Raw genomic sequence first — 18,269 nt, forward strand, 5'->3', positions numbered from 1 at the left:
TTACCCGCTGTCCAAGTTAGCTGAGGACTGATCACCCAAGTTGTCATTGTCATGGATCTGACCTCCATTCTGACTGCCTGTAATGCCCTGTTCTATCATTCCTAAATCTGTGAAAACAATGACAATTTCTCAAGGTAATATTTGACATTTCAGTGTCCTCCAAAATGAATGAGTCTCAGATGAACCAATGACAAAACAGAAAAGACAAAGAAAAGAATTACAATTATTACTCTGTGACACTGGAGGGTAACCTCCAGTAACAGAGTATTGTAATCACTTTGTGCGTTGAGTGTTCGAACCTATATCTCTATGTTCCGTATGCCGCAATCGCATGTGATTTGGCATGTCGTCTGTACTCCGTTGGGGAATGATGCACGTTATTTTTTTTTTGCTGTAGCTGTTTTTATTATGGATGTAATAATTTCAGTTTTCACCCCTACGCCGTCCGGTATAGTGGTTCAGGTCTTCCTTATGATTGCGCCTTAAGCCTTGTGGTAATTTGATACCGTCAAGCAGATGTTGTCCTCGTCGGAATATGCCATCTCGTTATGCCATCTCATTTCCAATATTGAGGTTGGTTTGACATAGCATACTGGTAACATTTTGCGCGGTTGATAGTCATATGCATTTTATGGTTAGAACGTGTTTGATCATTTTTTTTCGCAGTAGCTGTTTTCATTATCGATGTAATAATTTGAGATGTCAGCCCTATTTCCCTGGTATTGTAGAACAGCTGGCCTATAGACGATGGCGTTTGGCAATTACTTATCTCCAAGCAGATGTGGGGTCGTGTGGGCAGCTGTCCACAGCTGTGATTGACCCACTTTTTAAAATGGTGTGCGTTGTTGTTTTCATTTGGTGTCGTTCAATTGAGACGCTGATTCCACTGTTAATGAGTACAGGACTGTGTTTTAAATTTGGCAGTGATAGATATGTTAGCTTTTAAGTAAGTTTTAGGTATAAGCTGATGTGATGTGTTCTGTATGCGATATAAACACCGAGTCATACACCACAGAAAACATCACAACCGACATAAACCATAACTAGATCACAGAGTACCTACCAGAGTTACCTATGGTCACTTGTTGTAGTTTGTTATTTGTTATTTTTTGTCATTTTTGTTGAAAAACACTTGAGATGAAAATCTTAAAAAGAGAAAAGGTATCAAAAACAAACAACTAAATGAATTGACTTGAATTAGTTTCTATAAGTAGAAGTACATCAATTTACTATTTGCTACCTGGTGTACATGTATGTTCATTTGTTAATACACTGGAACTTCAGTCTGTATACTTAAAGCACATTTAAAAAAATTACCTTGCTTTTCAGGCTCTTCCCTGATAGTATTGTCATGTGCCCCTGAATAGCATCTACATTCCCATTTTCTGGCAATGCATGCTGCTGCTGTGATCAGGGCAATGGCGGTGAGGATGACAGTGACGGAAATGGTACCCGGGTCCCAGTGAATATAGTGTTTAACATAACCTGTAAATCAAAGTTTAGTTTACCTTTTTTTCTTCTTACATGTACATAGAATCACAGATGAGAGCACATTGATAAATATTTTGGTCTCTGCTCATCAGGTGACTGCATCGTGACTCTTGCAAAGAAGTGACCTTTGTTATTATTGTTGTAAGTTGTATGTATAATTCTATACAATAACTGATACAAATGTATGTGATATGTGCAATGCACTTGAAATTATCATTTTTATAGTCAGCAGAAGTAGGATGCAGGGGGTTCATAGGAACACCCATCACACGCCTCTGTAGAGAACTCTCAATCAGCCACAAGTAGTTCCACAGCCACAAAGAAGTGGAGCGATGCAGCTTTTGGTTGTGGGTGAAGAGAAAGGATCTGCAGTGGGGCCAAGGAGAAGTCAGGGAAAAATTGCAGAAAAGCAGAGTGAAGACGTTCGCCCTGCTGTCCCCCCACCTAGAGGCTGTCTCAGATTAGGGGACGAAACGACCGATGAGAGGTGGATCTGACTGATGATTTCTGCAACTCAAGGCGCTGGAAAGTGCAACAAGTAGCAAGCCTACTTAAGGCAGGTGAGTTTCAGACTCATGCTGTATATGTCCAAAAGCTATATTCAAATGAAGATAACATTATATTTCTATTGTCATTTTATACATTAGTGAAACAAATATTAATAATTCCTTAGGAAATTACTTACTGTCAGTAACAACGTCTTGTTTGTTGCCTGTTGAGCTGCTTGTTTTCCAAAGATTCTCTGTTGTTCCAGGCTGTCCAGTTGTTGTTTGTTGTGCCAACCAGTCTACACAGTATGGGATAGTTGGTTCAATGCTGCAATGGTGGCAGAAGCGGCCTGCAAATTGGAAGTACCTGAAAGTACAGAGAGGACATTGAGAATTTGATTGCCAAGTCAATATATATATACCTACTGAAAACCACAATAGTAAGCATAATCAGAAGTTGTTCCTTAACCAAGATCGTGAGTTAAATTAGTCCATGGTCCATTATAGTTGCTTTATCATGTGGCTTAAAGGTTCAGAGAGAAATTGCAATTTTCCAAATTGGAAACCAATACATGAAACTAGAAAATTACGTACATTACATTATTATCATTTGAATAATTAAAAATCAATGTCGTTACACTATTTACATTTTCTGCAATTTTTTTGGTCGCCTGCGGCCTAGACTAGAGGTGGTTGCAGTCGTGATAGGCACGTGGTCGCCTTCGGCAAGTCGCTTAATGCTTGTGTCTATGGGGGGAATTTCAGACTGTCAAAAAGTGCTGTCTTGACGCAATGGTCGTTTTGTGCAAGTGGTTGTAGTTTGACTGTACAAATACACTGGTATACAGAAAAGCAAAAAGACTATTGTAACAAAGATATACTAAAACTTATGGAAAGTTTTATTAAGTGCCAAGACCAACATCCACTGTCCCTCACCCTTCCAAACACCTCCCACAGACTGCATTGTGATTGGGTCTACAGCTCAATTCTTGTACTTTATTCTCCACATTGCAGTCGGTGCACGGCCAGCATCGGGGCCTGGTGGTAGCATTGGAGTAGTAGTCCGGAGGGCAGGGAACACACTCTGCTCCAGCACCACACTCCTGAAGAAAAAGATAATAGCTTGCATTTCTAAAATCAAAACGCTCCTTGCTAGGATGTAGTAAGTTGAAATCATTACAAGTTTGCAATAGCTCCACCCATGTCCATCTGATTCTGACACCTTCTGGTACCCATCTTGTTTCTGGTCTTTATTTAGGCCAGTCAGTTCTAAGGCTGCAGTACCATCATGGATTACTAGTCAGCGCTTCCTTACTGCCAAGTTGCAGATTTCCAATAAAACATTATGATAACTTAGGCCATGTTGATTTGATTATATGGATGACATCCTCCGGGAACTCCAAAACTGATGCGAACGAGCGAATAAAAAAAAAGTTTGGCCAAAAAAAAAAGTTGCCTTCAGTACGAAATCAAAGTGGCCAGGAAGGTTGAACATAGGACTAAACACACATAGTATGGTATACCAACAGTTAGGTGTAGGGACCAGTACATCATACGGGTGCAAAACATTTTTTTCTTCTTGGACCAATCTGAAAAAAACAGACCTGAAAAAAAAAAACAGAGGAACAGGTTTCGCCATTTACAAAATGGACACACTATGTCGGCAGCCATTTGGGGTCTAACCGGGGGGCCAAGAAGACAACAAGAGCGAAGTCAAGTAGAGTTTAGAGTCAATTGCACCAAGTTTCTACAGTCAAAGGTACAGAGAGTTAGCCTTTATTACATGGAGATGGGATTTTGAAATGCAGTGGGAGTCCAATAATCCACCAAACAGATTCCTTTGTAGCAAAATTGACCAATTACCATTGTTTTGAGTGTTGCCAGTTCTCAAGTTTCCACAGACAATCAGGTCCAGGTTCATGTCCGGACCTGGAAATGATCGTCCCCAACCAACAATAGATTTTTTTTTCTTTCTGTCCTTTCACATCTTATTCTTTGACTTTAGATTCATTTTGGCATTCTATGGCATTAGTTATCTGTTTTCTGATACTCTTTTTTCAATCTACGGAATATTTGTGCTCATTTTACAGCTGCTTTGCACAATTTATTGTGTGGTCGAAAACTTTTTTTTTTTTTGGAAATTGCCGAAAATTGGTGCGAGCGCGGATGTCATCCATATAATCAAATCAACGTGGCCTTACTGACATAAGATATAATGTTGACTCCTATGAATCACATTGATTTACTCAGTGAACGATTTTCACGATTTTCTCTCTCTCTCTGTATCTATATACATATATATGTATATATATATAGAGAGAGAGAGAGAGAAGAAAGTTGGCATATTTAAGTGACGTTTCTTGAGACTCTGAGGTTCCAGCTGATATTACATACATGACTGAGGTGCTCCCCATCAGGACATTGAGGACAGGGACGACAGCTTCCTGCCTGCAGGAACTCGTCTGATCCACAGGTAACCTGGCCAGCTCCTATTTCCTGGATATGGTGAAAATGTGGAGAAATGCTGTCCATTACAAGAAAATACGGTTGATAAGTGTTACAAAAGACAAAGTGATTGAAGTAGATACAGTATGATGTGGAGATATGACTCAAGTTTCCTGCCTTTTTATTACAAATTGATATCTTTTTTTACAAAATAATCATGAATGATACTGGAATATTAAGGAAACAGAACATGTACCAAATTGCTCAGTAGAATTAAAGGCACCATCCAGCTGGCTCCAGCCACAGGCGTTAACTGCATGGCTCTAATTGTTGAAATTAAGTAAAAGATGTCTTGCACAAGAGATGTCTGAAAATAATGAAAAAAACAGTCAACCATATTAAATGCCAATCATTTTTAGCTTACAAGGGTCATCAGAAGCTAAAGCAATTAATCATGGCTTATGTAAACCTGTAGTTTATCTTTGAATACCACTGTGGCAGCAATACTTCATTAAAACTCAGGTATAAAATGAATCAGACAAGGCATGTTAGGACCCATCACCACTACTCTTGGGGAATCCTGCCTAAAACTATTATATTAAGCTTAAAGTCAAAACACATTATGCCCTTAGGTCATGTTGATTTTATTGTATGGGGACCTCAAAACTGATACAAGCATGCAAATAAGTGTTTAGGAAGGTTGAACAAATGACTAAACATCAGAGTATGGAATTCCGAACAACGACTAAGCTTCTTCATCTTCACTTTTCTTCTATTACATCTTCTACTTTGGAATTGACGTTTTCATTCTATGACACTACTTCCGTGCCCATTGAGACTTTCAACTTTGTATGTACAAGCCATCTCTGTTCTGCCTTATTCTTCCACTTTACAATAAACCGACAGTTCACATTGATAGGAACATAGTAATGATACACGGTTTTCTCTCAATATTAGTTTTAACACTATCTCATAATGATCCCTAAATTTTTCATACCTATAAATTGGACAGAACAGTTGTACTTACTCAACGCAAGGCCACATGGACCATTTCTGGGCACAGAACTAATGCTCACTGTGGCAGCATAGCTCTTTAAGTCAGAAACATCAAGCGTAGGCTGAAGTTCGACAAACTGACTCAATGGGCAAATAAGAGGTTATGAATGCTACTTATGATGCTGTGTCATACCTATAAATATGACTGTTCAACCGGGTGCTCAGAACTTATCTATTATCAACAGGAAGTGACAAAGACTTGGTGTTTACACCTGGCCATAAAGGTCAAAAGGACTGGAAAAAATTAATAGTATTTCATATTTATTCTATTTGAATTGATGACTAATGTTTTTTTTAATGTGCACACAGGTATCTGACACTCCTTTTTACCTCCATGAAAAAATGGAGGTATAGTTTTGAGTGTGTCTGTGTGTGTGTGTGTTTGTGTGTGTGTTTGTGTGTGTCTGTGTGTCCGCATATTTGTGGTCATCATAACTTGAGAACCTCTTGATGGACTACGATGATATTTGGTATGTAGGTAGGGGTTGGGAAGACGAAGGTCAAGGTCAATTTTGGCCCCCTGGTGTGTGGCCTTGGTACTGCAGCGCAACTTCCGGTTTTGCTATCTCGGTGTTCTGAACATGCTATGGTCAAGATTTTTAAGCATTAGATAGCTCTTGTGCTCAGGAAAAAATTACGTAAGTTTGGGCCCCCTAGCGTCTAGTTTGGGAATAGCAGGGGCATTTTTGTCAAAAACTTCTGACGAGGATAACTCAAGAAGGGAACAACGGATTTTCATCATTTTTGGTATGTAGGTACCTTAGACAATTTTGTACAAGATTGAATACTAATTATGCAAAATAGGATTACATTTGCATAATTAATGAGGATATTATATCATGGCAGTTTTTTCAATGTATCTCTTGTCCTGGTTGTGATATGGTCTTGACATTTGGCTGGTAGATAGCTTGCAGTATCATGACAAAGTGGGGCAGGTTTCAGCCCCCTAACATTTAATTGCGGAACTGCAGGGGCGTTTTTGTCAAGACATTCTAAAGAGGATAACTGCAGAAAGGTTTGATGGATTGGCATCATACTAGGCATGCGGGTACCTTAGGCAAATATGTTCATAATGATATACATTTTATGCAAATGAGGACTTAATTTGCATGATTAATGAGGAAATTGTATAATTCCATTGTTTTCAATAACTGGACTTCAATAAATGTAACACATGCTAACTATGATAGGTGGAATATAAGCAGATACCAAATATGGTAATGAGGAACTTATTTGCATAATTTATGTAAAAATTGCAAAAACGCTTTATGATTAATAATGGGAATTTTATAATGGTGACATGTGTACGTTAGTCAATGATGAACAATACCATGCATAAATTATGTCAATGTGCTAGTCAATTGCATGAAATTTACGAAAGCTCTAAATTTTCATGGAGGTATGAGGTCGCCGAACTCTAGTTGCTCCATGCATTAACAGGTGGAAATTACACATAGGAATGGAAACATGACTCATTTTTACAGGACTCATACACATGCAGTGTACCTGTACCATACTGTCTGATGGCAATCTACCTGTAATTGATTACCTGTAAAAACTAATGTCCACCCACTAATCCCTGCTTTAGAGAAAGAGGATAATAAATTTATATATAACACTATGAACAGGCAAAGATCGCAATCATATATAACACTATGAACAGGCAAAGATTGCAATTTTCCACAGAAAAAAAGGTTGACCATAAGTAGTGGACTGTATAACTTACAAAAAGGTAACGGTACAGGTCTGGACATGTAACGTTACCTGAACCTCATAACCGGCAGCATAAACTCCTAACGTTATACATTAAGTTAACGTTCTTGATATCAACATGCAGGTACACAGACCATATTTCCTCCGATTGTTAACATGCCTGGGAGAAAAATGGCAAATCCCGGTACCTTGCCATTTGAGGCCCCTCAGAAACACCCTGCCTGACAGTTTGACGTAATTAAAAACCCGGCCCCTCCCCTCGCCGCCCCTATGCGTAAGTGCTGCTCCAACTTAAGATTTATTTTCTCGTCTTAAACACTAACGTTACTTGATGGAGGAGGATAGTTAAAATCTGCTTCTTGTTTCTTTCTTTTTTCTTTGTTTGTGAACAACTGATTCAACGTCAACGTTAATTCTGCTGACGACGTACTGCTGGTGCCAGGCGCACCCAGGTGACATAACGTCACCTTAAAGGTAACGTTACATGTAACTTTAATAATAACGTTACATTGTGTTGCGCAAGAGTGTTTGCTGCCACAAAAAGCAGTTCTACCTTATACTTAAACGTTACGTACAAAATGAACACCTTGTAACAACATAGTCACCGGGTTAACTACGTCTGTCGGGGAATTAGTAGTGCCGCAAACATTCGGGGCCGCGGGGCCTTGGTACGACGTTACCGTGTCTCGACATGTCTGACTCCTGTCGCTGGAGCCAGCTAGCGCGGAGCTGTCCGTCCAACAGGTGTTTTTCTCGCCCAAGTTTTTGGTTCAACTTCAAGTTACAAGTCAACTTTCACGTAGGCCGCTAAACTTTATTCGGTAACGATCATTCAGCCCACATACCTTATTAACAGCGGTCAAGCTCGGAGTGGTGCACAGTCTCAGTCGCTTGCGTCAGTGGGTGAAACCGTCCGTTCAGCTGGAGTCAGCCGGAAGAACGATCTAGAAACAGAATTTTCTAGTTGAACATGGCGCCGGGGCTTCCCCGTGATGATGACGCAATTGATAACCAATGATAGGACGAGCTTTTGGGTCGTAGCAATAACGTAACCAATAGGAGGCTGAGCAAAGTATGGTCACGACAGTGACTTCTGACCTGACCAATAGCAGTTGCGATATGGTGATCTTTACTAGTGAACCACAACATTATTGTACAGGGGAGATACAACTAGCAAAGTTTTATTAAGTACCATGACTGAACCTCCCTGGGACTAAGTAAATCAAGTTTCCATTGGTGAAGCCAATCGTGAAGCTCATGGTGGAGCCACAGAAAATGATATGTTAAAGCACACTTTCCTATATTTCAATATAACTGTTACATCAAGCTTTTACCCCCACTAGTACTGCAAAGTTGGATTCGTTGCCCTACAGACTCTTACTTTTAGCATACTGATACATTTGTACTGTGATGGCATGTTGAGAGTTAATACATGTAACAGGAAAAATTCTCATGTCTAATGAGCAATACTACAATATTAAAAGAGTCAAATTCAAAACATGGAACTTATTAACAATAGTGATCTGTATATCTCAACCTATTCCTTCCCCTGGAGCAAAAAAAAAACAAACTCAAGCACATTTATGATAGGCCCAATAGACATAAAGTTTAATGCTTGTATGTTTCCCTCCTGTCGAATGTGTGTAAATTATCTCTCACAAAAGTTAGTTGACCTAACAAAAAAGTATAATTTGATGAGCTGTATCTTAACTGTGATATCCTGAAATCTTGCTTTCTTAAAGGTAGCCTAAAGCAACAACACAGTATCATTGAATACAACAACTGACACAGATGTGTATTCTTGGCTGTTTTGAGAACCATAAGACCAAAAATTTCTTTGTATTTGATCAACATTTTGGTACAGACTACATAAATAATTGCCAATGTATTAAGTGGAATAAAAGAAATACAAAACTTTTTACTGCATAAGGTATAAAAGTCACATGTATCAGAAACAGCTTTACCCCCTTGACTCCAATCTTTAATTCCATTACGTCATTTCCAATTACCGTTCCCTAAAATGGAAGTACACCATCCAACAAGTACTAGTACAATCACCATCATGCAAGCCAGTAAGCTTACAACAATTGGTTGCTGTGTTATAGCTCCTTAAAATGTAATGATACATTATAGTTGAAAATCTTTGGTATCTATCTATCTAAGAAGTTTTATATTAACATAGTATCATTTCCAATATCATTAATAATGCTAGTAGATAAAATACAAGCAGGGAAGAACACAAAATAAATTCAAAACAATTTTGATATCCATCACTGTTTCCTATCATACCAATATGTTAACAATATATAACAAATCCATCAGAATTCTCTGCCCACCCTTTCACACGCCATGGTAAAAAAATTGCTTTCTACCAGGAGACAATATTTTCTTTTCATTCAGATCTATAATATAGGTGAAACCACTTCTGCGCATCTCCCTGTTTGATAAAAATTACATGACAGGCTTTGAGTGGATCACGCGACAGAAAGAGGCATGTCCGTGGCGTGGCGTCTCCCGTTCACAATGTACCCCTTGGCCTTGATGACGCCCCGACACTTGACCATGACTGTGTACCGCAGCACCCAGAACGGCTGCCATTCGTCAACATGGTCGTCATGACTACTGCCCCGCAGGATGTCCTGTAAAGAATGGAAAGAAACATCAGTCCAGGAACACCACAAATGGATTGATGTAATGCAGGTTCACTTTTATCAGTGGGGTAAGCTATATCCGTTGTATTGAGAAAAAAACGGTATTTGGGATATCAAGTCGACGGAAGGTGGTTTCTAATTGAAAATATTGCAATTTGAAAACAAAATATTGCAGTTTGGAACCACTGTCAGTCTACTTGATAACCCTAAATACACTGTTTTTAAAAACGATGGATATAGGTTACCCCGCGGATAAAGGTGAACTAGCGTTACATTTCTAGAGTGTTTGTTTTATACTAGTATTGTCTAGTGTTACTCCAAGGATGACATTTTTCAACACTATCTGCTATTTTGAACTTCTGTACCACAGGCTGTGAGAAAAAGGATGAGGATACTCCACAAGATTCTTTCAGATCCGTCTTACTGCAGATTTCCAGAAAATAGTCCCATGATTCATTAAGTTATAATGTGTGGCAGTCTAACCTGGAATGTTGGTGTGGGGAGGACATCCCTGGGGTCGCTGTGTGTCAGGAGTTGGATGTCGTTTTCCTTTGCAAAGGCTGTCAGGTCTGGTGGAATCACACAGCACGAAACAACATTGACCTACAGAAAAACAAGTAAGGAATGCAATGCATAAGGGTTACACATTTCTGAAGAAAGCTAGTCAAACAAATAGAGACCTAAGCTACAGTGACGTCTGAAATATCCAGATTATTATTTGAATACTGTAGAATAATATGTCTTGTTACCTGGTTGATTGTAGGTTTGACTCTGGCCATGCCGTGTGTCTGCTCGAGCATTTCCTTATCCAGGTCAGAGGTCCCGATAGCAGAAACACGCTCAACATCATACAGCCTGAGTAAATATAAACATAGCATTAATACAAATGTACTCAGAAACCTTGGCACAGAAACATAGCACTCATTTCACTCTCGAAAAATGAATACAATGCTATAATAACAACTGTTCTTGACCATTTCTCTACATCATCAAATATACTTTCACGCAAAACTAATACTAGTATTAGCTGTTCTTGCGGATTTTAAGTTACTAAAGACAACAGTTGATTCATTTGTCTCACAAAAATGAAAAAAATGACCTGAGCACAAACATGGCAATCATTTCAAACATGCCATGAAGGCTTGTGTTATCTAGTACACAATGTTTCTGTTCTAGTCCAAGGTGAGCATTGTAAGTGCACCTTTCCATGGGTTCCCATATGGGTAGAATGTGGTTCACAGTGAGCTCCTCTCCCATCTCTGCTTCTAGTGGTGGAAGTGCCAACAACACTGAGTCCACAACTCCTATGTCTAACTCACTACACACTTGGTCCACTGCCTCCACTACCAGGTCAGGGTCCCACTTCAGGAGGAAGATCTTCACGGAAACTTTCAGTTTGCTGCGTTCGTCTTCAGAGATCCTCTCCATCTGGTTGGGGTTGGTGATGACGAGCGCGTTGTTGGATTCCTCGTTCATCCACGAGGGGTCGACCGTGGAGCTCCAGACGTTGAGCGTGGCGGAGAGGCACTCGAGGACTTCCTCGCCGGCATTCTGGGACGTCTTGCGCTTGAGGTGGTTCCAGTTGATGATGTTACCGGTGTGAAGGGTGAGGTTGTTGGTGGAGGACAGCATGAGCCGGGCAATCTCTTCTACTGGTACAGCCGACATGGTGGCAACCTACATGTCAAAAATAAATAGCTTCATGTTCATATTACACAACCTATAACTTAGTGTAAGTATAACTAAAACGGCTGGTCAAAATCTATGAAGAGGGAAAAGCTCTTCCACAAAGACGTCTTGTGCTCATCTACAAATACTTTCCAACCAAACAAACCAGGAGTTAACGCCACAATTATAATTACATTTTCATCATCATCAATGATAACTGTGTAATGTTACATGTGCATTGTTTGGAAGGGAATTTATATCCCATCCTCTCTCTCTTTGCCAAAAGCCTTTACTACCATCACACCCCTCCCAGAAAGGAAATGTCAAGATCAATTAGTATGGACTAGCCTATAAATCGAATTGACAGGAGAATCCATCCATCAATAATTTGACTATGAATAGAATAAGACGTTCCTGTCAATATGCAGTTTGACATGCACTACTGACATGTTCCTGTCAGCAGGAATTTTAGAGCACTATTGACAGGACAATCCTGTCAATTGATGTTTTCGGCACTGTTTATAGGATATTCCTATGATAGTTTTAAAAGAAAGCAAGTCATGGCTGTGGATTGAATAAATACATAAACTCTTGGACTTCTGCTTGCAATTAGACGCTTCAGCCCGTGCCAATGCACCGATGTTTGATTGGATGTTTAGTAATTAAAAGGTATTCCTGCGCTTTCCATTAATGACTTTTTTCACTATTGACAGGATATTCCTGTCAATACAAAACAGTGACGCTGCATAATAAAAGCACCTGTCAATGAAGAACTGGTTCAATAAAAAAAGTTTTTGTTTCAACGTCAGATGGCATTCATGCCCCAAAATTTTCTGTTATCTCTTGAATTTGATCTTACAATACAATGCAGGGTAGTCCTATATGTTGGGCTAAATAGAGGTCAGCCTCCGTTGTGACCGATGGCTCAATACTTTCCATGGTTATAGCAAGCGAAAGGATTGATATGAGCCTATGGAGGTTGGCACTCAGGGCTACGTGTCATCCAATCAATCCACAATATAAACCAGATATAACGTTAGCTGTGACATCCAATACAACATATTTCAACAGCATAACACCTCATATCACTGCAAAATAATGAGTCTAACCCTAGGTCAACTGTTAACCTAAATTTACCAGACCCATTTCAAACATAACGTGGCATAGATGTGTGCACTTTTTTTGCAACAGACAACACTCGAGCACTCCCCCATAATAATTATTTCCCACCCCTTAGCGGTCGAACCGGATAATTTTCAAAGCCTGGGTCCACGACATACGACGTAACGTGACGATACAGTACTTTACTAAAGAAAGAACGAGCACATCAAACACATGTCTATCTTCTACAGGTCAATAAACAATGTTAGCCTACATAGCAACACAAAACTGCCTTGTTGAAGAACGTGTGCACCAGACCTGTGCAGTGCACTGTTTACGAAACAGACACAGAAATAGTGACGTTACTTATCAAAACTTGACAAATTCTACAATACCCACCTCTTATCTCAACGTTCACAGACCTAGGGAAGTTCAAAACGTTTCTGGTAACGTAAAGTTTAAGGTAGAAACGCGGTTTGCATTATTGTGGTCCGCTGAAACACGATCCCCTGCCTCTACAACGGCCGGGGAAACTGCAGACTCACGGCAATGTCGTAACCCAAGAGGCGTGGCCTCGTGACGTCACGGGATATACCATTTCATCTTGCAGGGGGATGTATATATATAATGGAGCTATGGACATGATGGATAGCTGGCATCCTCCAGGCTAACACGTGAAGATACTTTCTCTCAGAAAGGCTACATCCTTTATTTGCGCGTATAGAAAATATATATAATGGACTCAACTGAGGGGTTTCAGCAAAACTCTTTAGTTGACTTGAGGCTGCAATGACATTAAGCGTCCATCAAGGTTAGATACCCAGGTAATAAGATACGCAAAATAGGAATTACCCAAGCAACTAAATATGATTTTGGAAACGGTCAGACGTTTCAGGTAGAATCCACTGCCTTTCGTCAGTGACACTTAAAGATTTCGTTGGAGAGCAGGTTTATTTATCCTAGCTATGAATTGATATGCAAAAGGATCCCTAACTGTTAGTTATAGAAGTTCTTTTTAAATCTTAAGTTATGAATTAATATGAAAAGAGAGGAAAACAATTTAAGTAGCCCAAAGGAAATAAGGGTTAAAGACAAGGTAAGACGATGTTGATGCAAATGCGTTAATTAGTTGTTTGAATTACACATTTTGTTACGTTAAGTCTGAAGTGCCAGAAAGCTCCATACGTACGTAGGCATCCTTTCCTGTTGAGGGTGGAATTGACAGTTTGTTTTATATTCTCTCAATCACTGATGAAATGTAATGAATTCCACCTGAAACGTCTGAGCGTTTCCAAAATCATATCCATAATTCTTTCGTTACAGTAGCCTTCAATCGTACTTTGTTGACTCATCATTGTATCCTGATATCCAAGGTCTTATCCAGAGTCCTTTTATTGTTACCACTAGCGACTAGTGCACTCCACTATAGCCAGTAGTAAAATAAGGCCTGAACAAACAACATGCTAGAGCAGTTAGCCGGCCCATTAAAGAAGCATTTGACAACATCTTTCAGGTCAATCATTTTGGGTAAATCTAACAGCGTAATATGCGCATTGCCATATCCACGTCACTACATTCGTGTGATGCCAGGCCAAGCAAATCATGACCGAGTCACATGAGCCACAAAATGTCAAGGAGACTGCCGGGCCGGAACGAAGTCGCCTGCGGTGCATCATCATGGTAGACGTCTCGCTATCCGTAAAGTTTGTCACATGGGACTAAGGAGGTTGATGGGAATCAGAAACTGTGTGAGATTGTTGCCATATAGTACTCTTTATTTTGAATATCCTTTGAATATCCTCTACAGCAGTCATTGCTAGCAAGGCCCGATGAAGGTTAAAGCAGTGTTATTATCATTTTCTCTCTGCAGTGGCTTCTTGGACTAGAGATATTGTCATGTTTGTCCGGAAATTTTAGGTGAAGGTCAGCAGTTGATCGGGTTGAGTCCATAAGTGGCAAGCAACTAGCCTGAGTACCATCCGTATTCTACCGGGGCTCCTTACACTCGCTACCCCTAAAGGGAAGTGAGTGTTGAAGGAGCCCCGGTAGAAATAGGATGGTACCCAGGCTAGCAAGCAACTGCATCGAGTTATAAACAATTGTCATGTCTTTGAATGGCGTCGTTTTTCCAATGATCACATCTTGGCAGGTCAAGCCAAAGCTAGTGTTTGTGAATCTCTATGGCTTGAATGGGAATAAGAATGATTTACCATAACATCACAGCCTTGTTCAACCTTTATGGCCTCTAACTCATCAATAATTTGACGAGACCTGTGAAAATGTGGATGCCATTGCCTCTACGTCACCTGCCCTTCAGACTTTCTACTGGAATGATCTTAATCAATATTTCGGCATGGCTGTTGCACTGAACTTACAATCAAATGAGTATCAAATGAGCGTTAGCCGGAACATCAGACATAATTTCAAAATAGAATCTACCAAGAGATACCATGACGGAGTCCAGAACGTCGATGAAGGTATCCGGTAATAAGACACACAATACAAAAATTACTGAAGCAGGTGATTTTGTAAACTGCCTGACGTTTCTGAAAGCATCCATCATCTTATGGCAATGGCTGACGAAAATAGTGGTTGCTATCGTAACGTTACTGACGATGGTGGGTCGGCTCATACTATCTTGCCTGATCAATAGTGTTTACTGAGTGGATGATACTGGATCCGGTGGTTTACAGAATCTACCCAGTTGCTTGAGTAACTTTCGTATTGTGCTGCCAATTTGTGCATAACAAAGTTGACCAATTAGGTTAAGAGCACATTACGTGTCCATTGAGCACCAACTGCACTTTGCATTTTTGAAGATCGTGAAGACTGAAGTCAGACTAGCACTTCAGTCCGTCATTCACTCGTGATGGCTTTCTCAACGTCGTATGCTTGAATCATTGAACCCTTCAACGGCTCAACTGAAAGTCAAAAATATCGTTAATCTTATCTTATTTACTTTACTACAGAATCAACGACCAATCAGGTTGGTGGAGTTTCGATTCGCGATGCGTAACTTGTCTGCTTGCACATTGTATGAAGTGTGGTCTGTTTCGACATGCAGTGTCAACCAGTTGCTCACCGACTGGATTGGGGTTGCCCGATGTTGAATATGTTCTGGTAATATTCCTTCCAATCATATCAGGTGTCAACCAAGTGTGCATATTAATGAGCCCAAGTCTCGTTTGGTGATCACGTGACATTGACATCTCGCGAGATTTCGCGAGATTTGGATCCCGGTCACATGATGGCGTAGTGATTCTCTCGCGCATCCGGTAATGTGATTCGCCTCTACAGCGCGGAGGGTTACGATGGAAACGCGACTGAAAAGGGTGCAAATCGGCTCATTATACCGCCAGTTTGAACCGGTTCCATCCGGATCTCCTTACGTCACTGGGGCCCTAACAAACGAGAGGTTGAAAATGAACTACGTGTTCTGAAACAGGTGATACGCTGAATGGAGAGGGAGAAACATTGCTCACAGCATTCACAAGTAGGTAAGGAACATAATGAAAAATAAAATAAGATTGGTTTTGATGACTGTTACAAAGTACTAAATGACGATGTTGAGCAGCACAATTTTCCGATGATGAAAATTACGTCACTGAAAATAATTTACATCTTATGACCACGATATTTTGGCAATGTCAGCAAATGCAAATTAAGAAACATAAAATGAGTGACCAAGAAAGATGACACTATGTAAACATTAATTATTTGCATAGAGCATCATCATCATCATCATCAAGATAGAAGGGTACGAAATGCAAATTTATGCATAAATTTTCAGACCGCCAATCACGACCTCACTCTATGCGATCCTGACATTCGAAATTTGCATATTTACGTGACGTGAGTCTAGACTGAAAACCCACAGGGGGAGCGGGAGTGTTCAGTAAAACAGGAAGGTACCATCAACTATTTGTAAAATAAGTCAAATTTGCAGTTTTCTGTAAGGAATCCATCCAGCTTTCACAATGAGATTTTCTTCAAATGCGGCCACCATGTTCTTCCTCGGCTAGGACCGACAAATATGGCAGAGAAAGGAAAGTCCAGGGGGTAAGTCTCAAGATTTGGTTCATACGACATTTGGCCCGCTGGCTTTGCATACATTTTAATCGATAACATATTTGCCTCTAGTTTCCATAAAATCATGACATTGTAGACTTGGACTACTAACAAGGGGCAGGGGGTTTAATTTGTACATGACAGTTGTTATTCGACCAAAATTTTAATTTTGAAAGCCCGTTTAGACTTCCTAATTTGCTTTCCTCTAGGACTGAGCTTCCATTGCATAAATTTGTGAATCGCACTACTTTTTCTTGCAGACGACAAGTTGGTCAAAATCGGTTTACAAAGGTTTCCTTCAGAAACTATAACAAATGTGAAGAAAATACGTCTCCGTGTTGTTACTTCACGCTAAATAGAGGGGGCAAACGTGGGGATTGTTTTGAAAAGGGCGATATTTTTGACACGTCATTTGTATGTCCCGCCAAACAAACGGGTTCATGACCCGTAAACCCTCCCTTCTCGCGCCAAATCTCCTGACCCTGCTGTCGTTTGGAAACCCTTACCGGCATTTTCTGTCAGATCGGCGATTTCTCCCGCTAAAACGACAGGTAAGTCGTGATTTTTCCTTCCGAGTTTGCCTCGGTGGCCAGGGTCGCATCAGCTAGAAAATCGGTGGTGAAAAATGGCGAAAATTTCCAACCTATCGTGGAGTGCTTGCCGGTAACACGTTTTTCCTGACAAACGAACAAAGGAGAATTAATTAGGCCGGTAAAAATGCCGGGTGGTTTTCCTCAGGTTTTGCACACCAAAGCTGTAAAGTTCTTGTTTCTTTTTGCCCATTAGAATTGATGTTTCAAGTAACAGTCACATATTTCACATGTTTTGTGACTGATAAAGTAGACTCTATGTGTGGAACAAGGTGTGTTACAAATCAAAATATGATTATGAAAGTACGGAAGTTAAAAAATCAAATATCTGGTTTAGCTTGCTTTTTGTAGATTCTTGAAGATTCTTCCCAACAAAGATTTTAACCTGTTATCTATCCATGTTAATGTGTATTATTTTTATTCTGATGATTTTTATTCTGAAATATGCTAGTTCACAGCCACAGAAATTTGAGAAAAATATTTTACAAAGCACTGTGTAATTTGGTAACGTTACACAACAGTCACAGCTTGCTATAATTTTTCATGTGGAAATAATCTGAGCGTCTCTGACTAACATTAATTTACTAACATTAACATTAAAACCTCCGTTTCCAACTGGTTAACTGGTTTCTTATTAAAATGCCATACCGTTTAAGTTTAACTCTATACATGATATGCATATCTAAACTTCTCAACGTTTTTATTAAGTCATACGTTTACAGTGATTTTTCCTTTGAAGATCATCTTTGTTACCATGAGTTTTGTATTGGCTTACTCATACACATGATGAAAAATTATATACAAGGTGTTAACTTTCTCAACTGCTTTCAACAATCAAGCTTTTCTTTGCTCATCCATTGTTTTATGATAAATATTTGACACCCCCATCACACAGTTTCTACTCAAAAACACGAGCACTCGGAGCAGGATTTGAGTTCACCAAATGGCAGTGTTGTAACCATATACAGTGTCATACAATTCCTCTGTCACAAAACCAA

At 39.8% G+C, this 18,269-nt stretch overlaps 3 protein-coding genes across 3 annotated transcripts in view; 1 reads left to right on the plus strand and 2 right to left on the minus strand.

Annotated features, from left to right (window-relative positions):
- Positions 1-5,562, minus strand: LOC118420031. Its single transcript, XM_035826737.1, has 7 exons — positions 5,452-5,562; positions 4,681-4,791; positions 4,374-4,475; positions 2,916-3,082; positions 2,177-2,346; positions 1,318-1,485; positions 1-107 (listed from the first exon to the last, which is right to left on the minus strand). Exons 2-7 carry the CDS (start codon positions 4,741-4,743, stop codon positions 1-3), a joined length of 777 nt encoding a protein of 258 aa, XP_035682630.1. The 5' UTR covers positions 4,744-4,791; positions 5,452-5,562.
- Positions 5,563-8,774: 3,212 nt separating this feature from the next.
- LOC118419718 (glutamate--cysteine ligase regulatory subunit-like) lies at positions 8,775-13,199 on the minus strand. The gene is made up of 5 exons (XM_035826246.1): positions 13,013-13,199; positions 11,046-11,521; positions 10,594-10,699; positions 10,328-10,447; positions 8,775-9,832 (listed from the first exon to the last, which is right to left on the minus strand). Exons 2-5 carry the CDS (start codon positions 11,510-11,512, stop codon positions 9,668-9,670), a joined length of 858 nt encoding a protein of 285 aa, XP_035682139.1. The 5' UTR covers positions 11,513-11,521; positions 13,013-13,199; the 3' UTR covers positions 8,775-9,667.
- Positions 13,200-16,432: 3,233 nt separating this feature from the next.
- Positions 16,433-18,269, plus strand: part of LOC118419132 (transcriptional regulator ATRX-like) — a gene marked incomplete in the record, with an annotated part of 28,407 nt that continues 26,570 nt past the window's right edge. The window contains 1 exon segment of the mRNA XM_035825439.1: positions 16,433-16,672. Coding sequence (XP_035681332.1) covers positions 16,647-16,672 — 26 coding nt within the window.

Source organism: Branchiostoma floridae, chromosome 7 (genome assembly GCF_000003815.2).
Source record: "Branchiostoma floridae strain S238N-H82 chromosome 7, Bfl_VNyyK, whole genome shotgun sequence".
Classification (NCBI taxonomy): domain Eukaryota; kingdom Metazoa; phylum Chordata; class Leptocardii; order Amphioxiformes; family Branchiostomatidae; genus Branchiostoma; species Branchiostoma floridae.

Coding starts and splice junctions, on each gene's coding strand:
- LOC118420031 (XM_035826737.1), bottom strand. CDS start 4,743: ATGCAGTTAACGCCTGTGGCTGGAGCCAGCTGGATGGTGCCTTTAATT. Junction 3,083..4,373: donor ATGGGGAGCACCTCAGTCAT/GTATGTAATATC, acceptor CTTTTTCTTCAG/GAGTGTGGTGCTGGAGCAGA. Junction 2,347..2,915: donor TGTGGGAGGTGTTTGGAAGG/GTGAGGGACAGT, acceptor CTGTACTTTCAG/GTACTTCCAATTTGCAGGCC.
- LOC118419718 (XM_035826246.1), bottom strand. CDS start 11,512: ATGTCGGCTGTACCAGTAGAAGAGATTGCCCGGCTCATGCTGTCCTCC. Junction 10,448..10,593: donor TCAAACCTACAATCAACCAG/GTAACAAGACAT, acceptor GTTTTTCTGTAG/GTCAATGTTGTTTCGTGCTG. Junction 9,833..10,327: donor TCCCCACACCAACATTCCAG/GTTAGACTGCCA, acceptor CATTCTTTACAG/GACATCCTGCGGGGCAGTAG.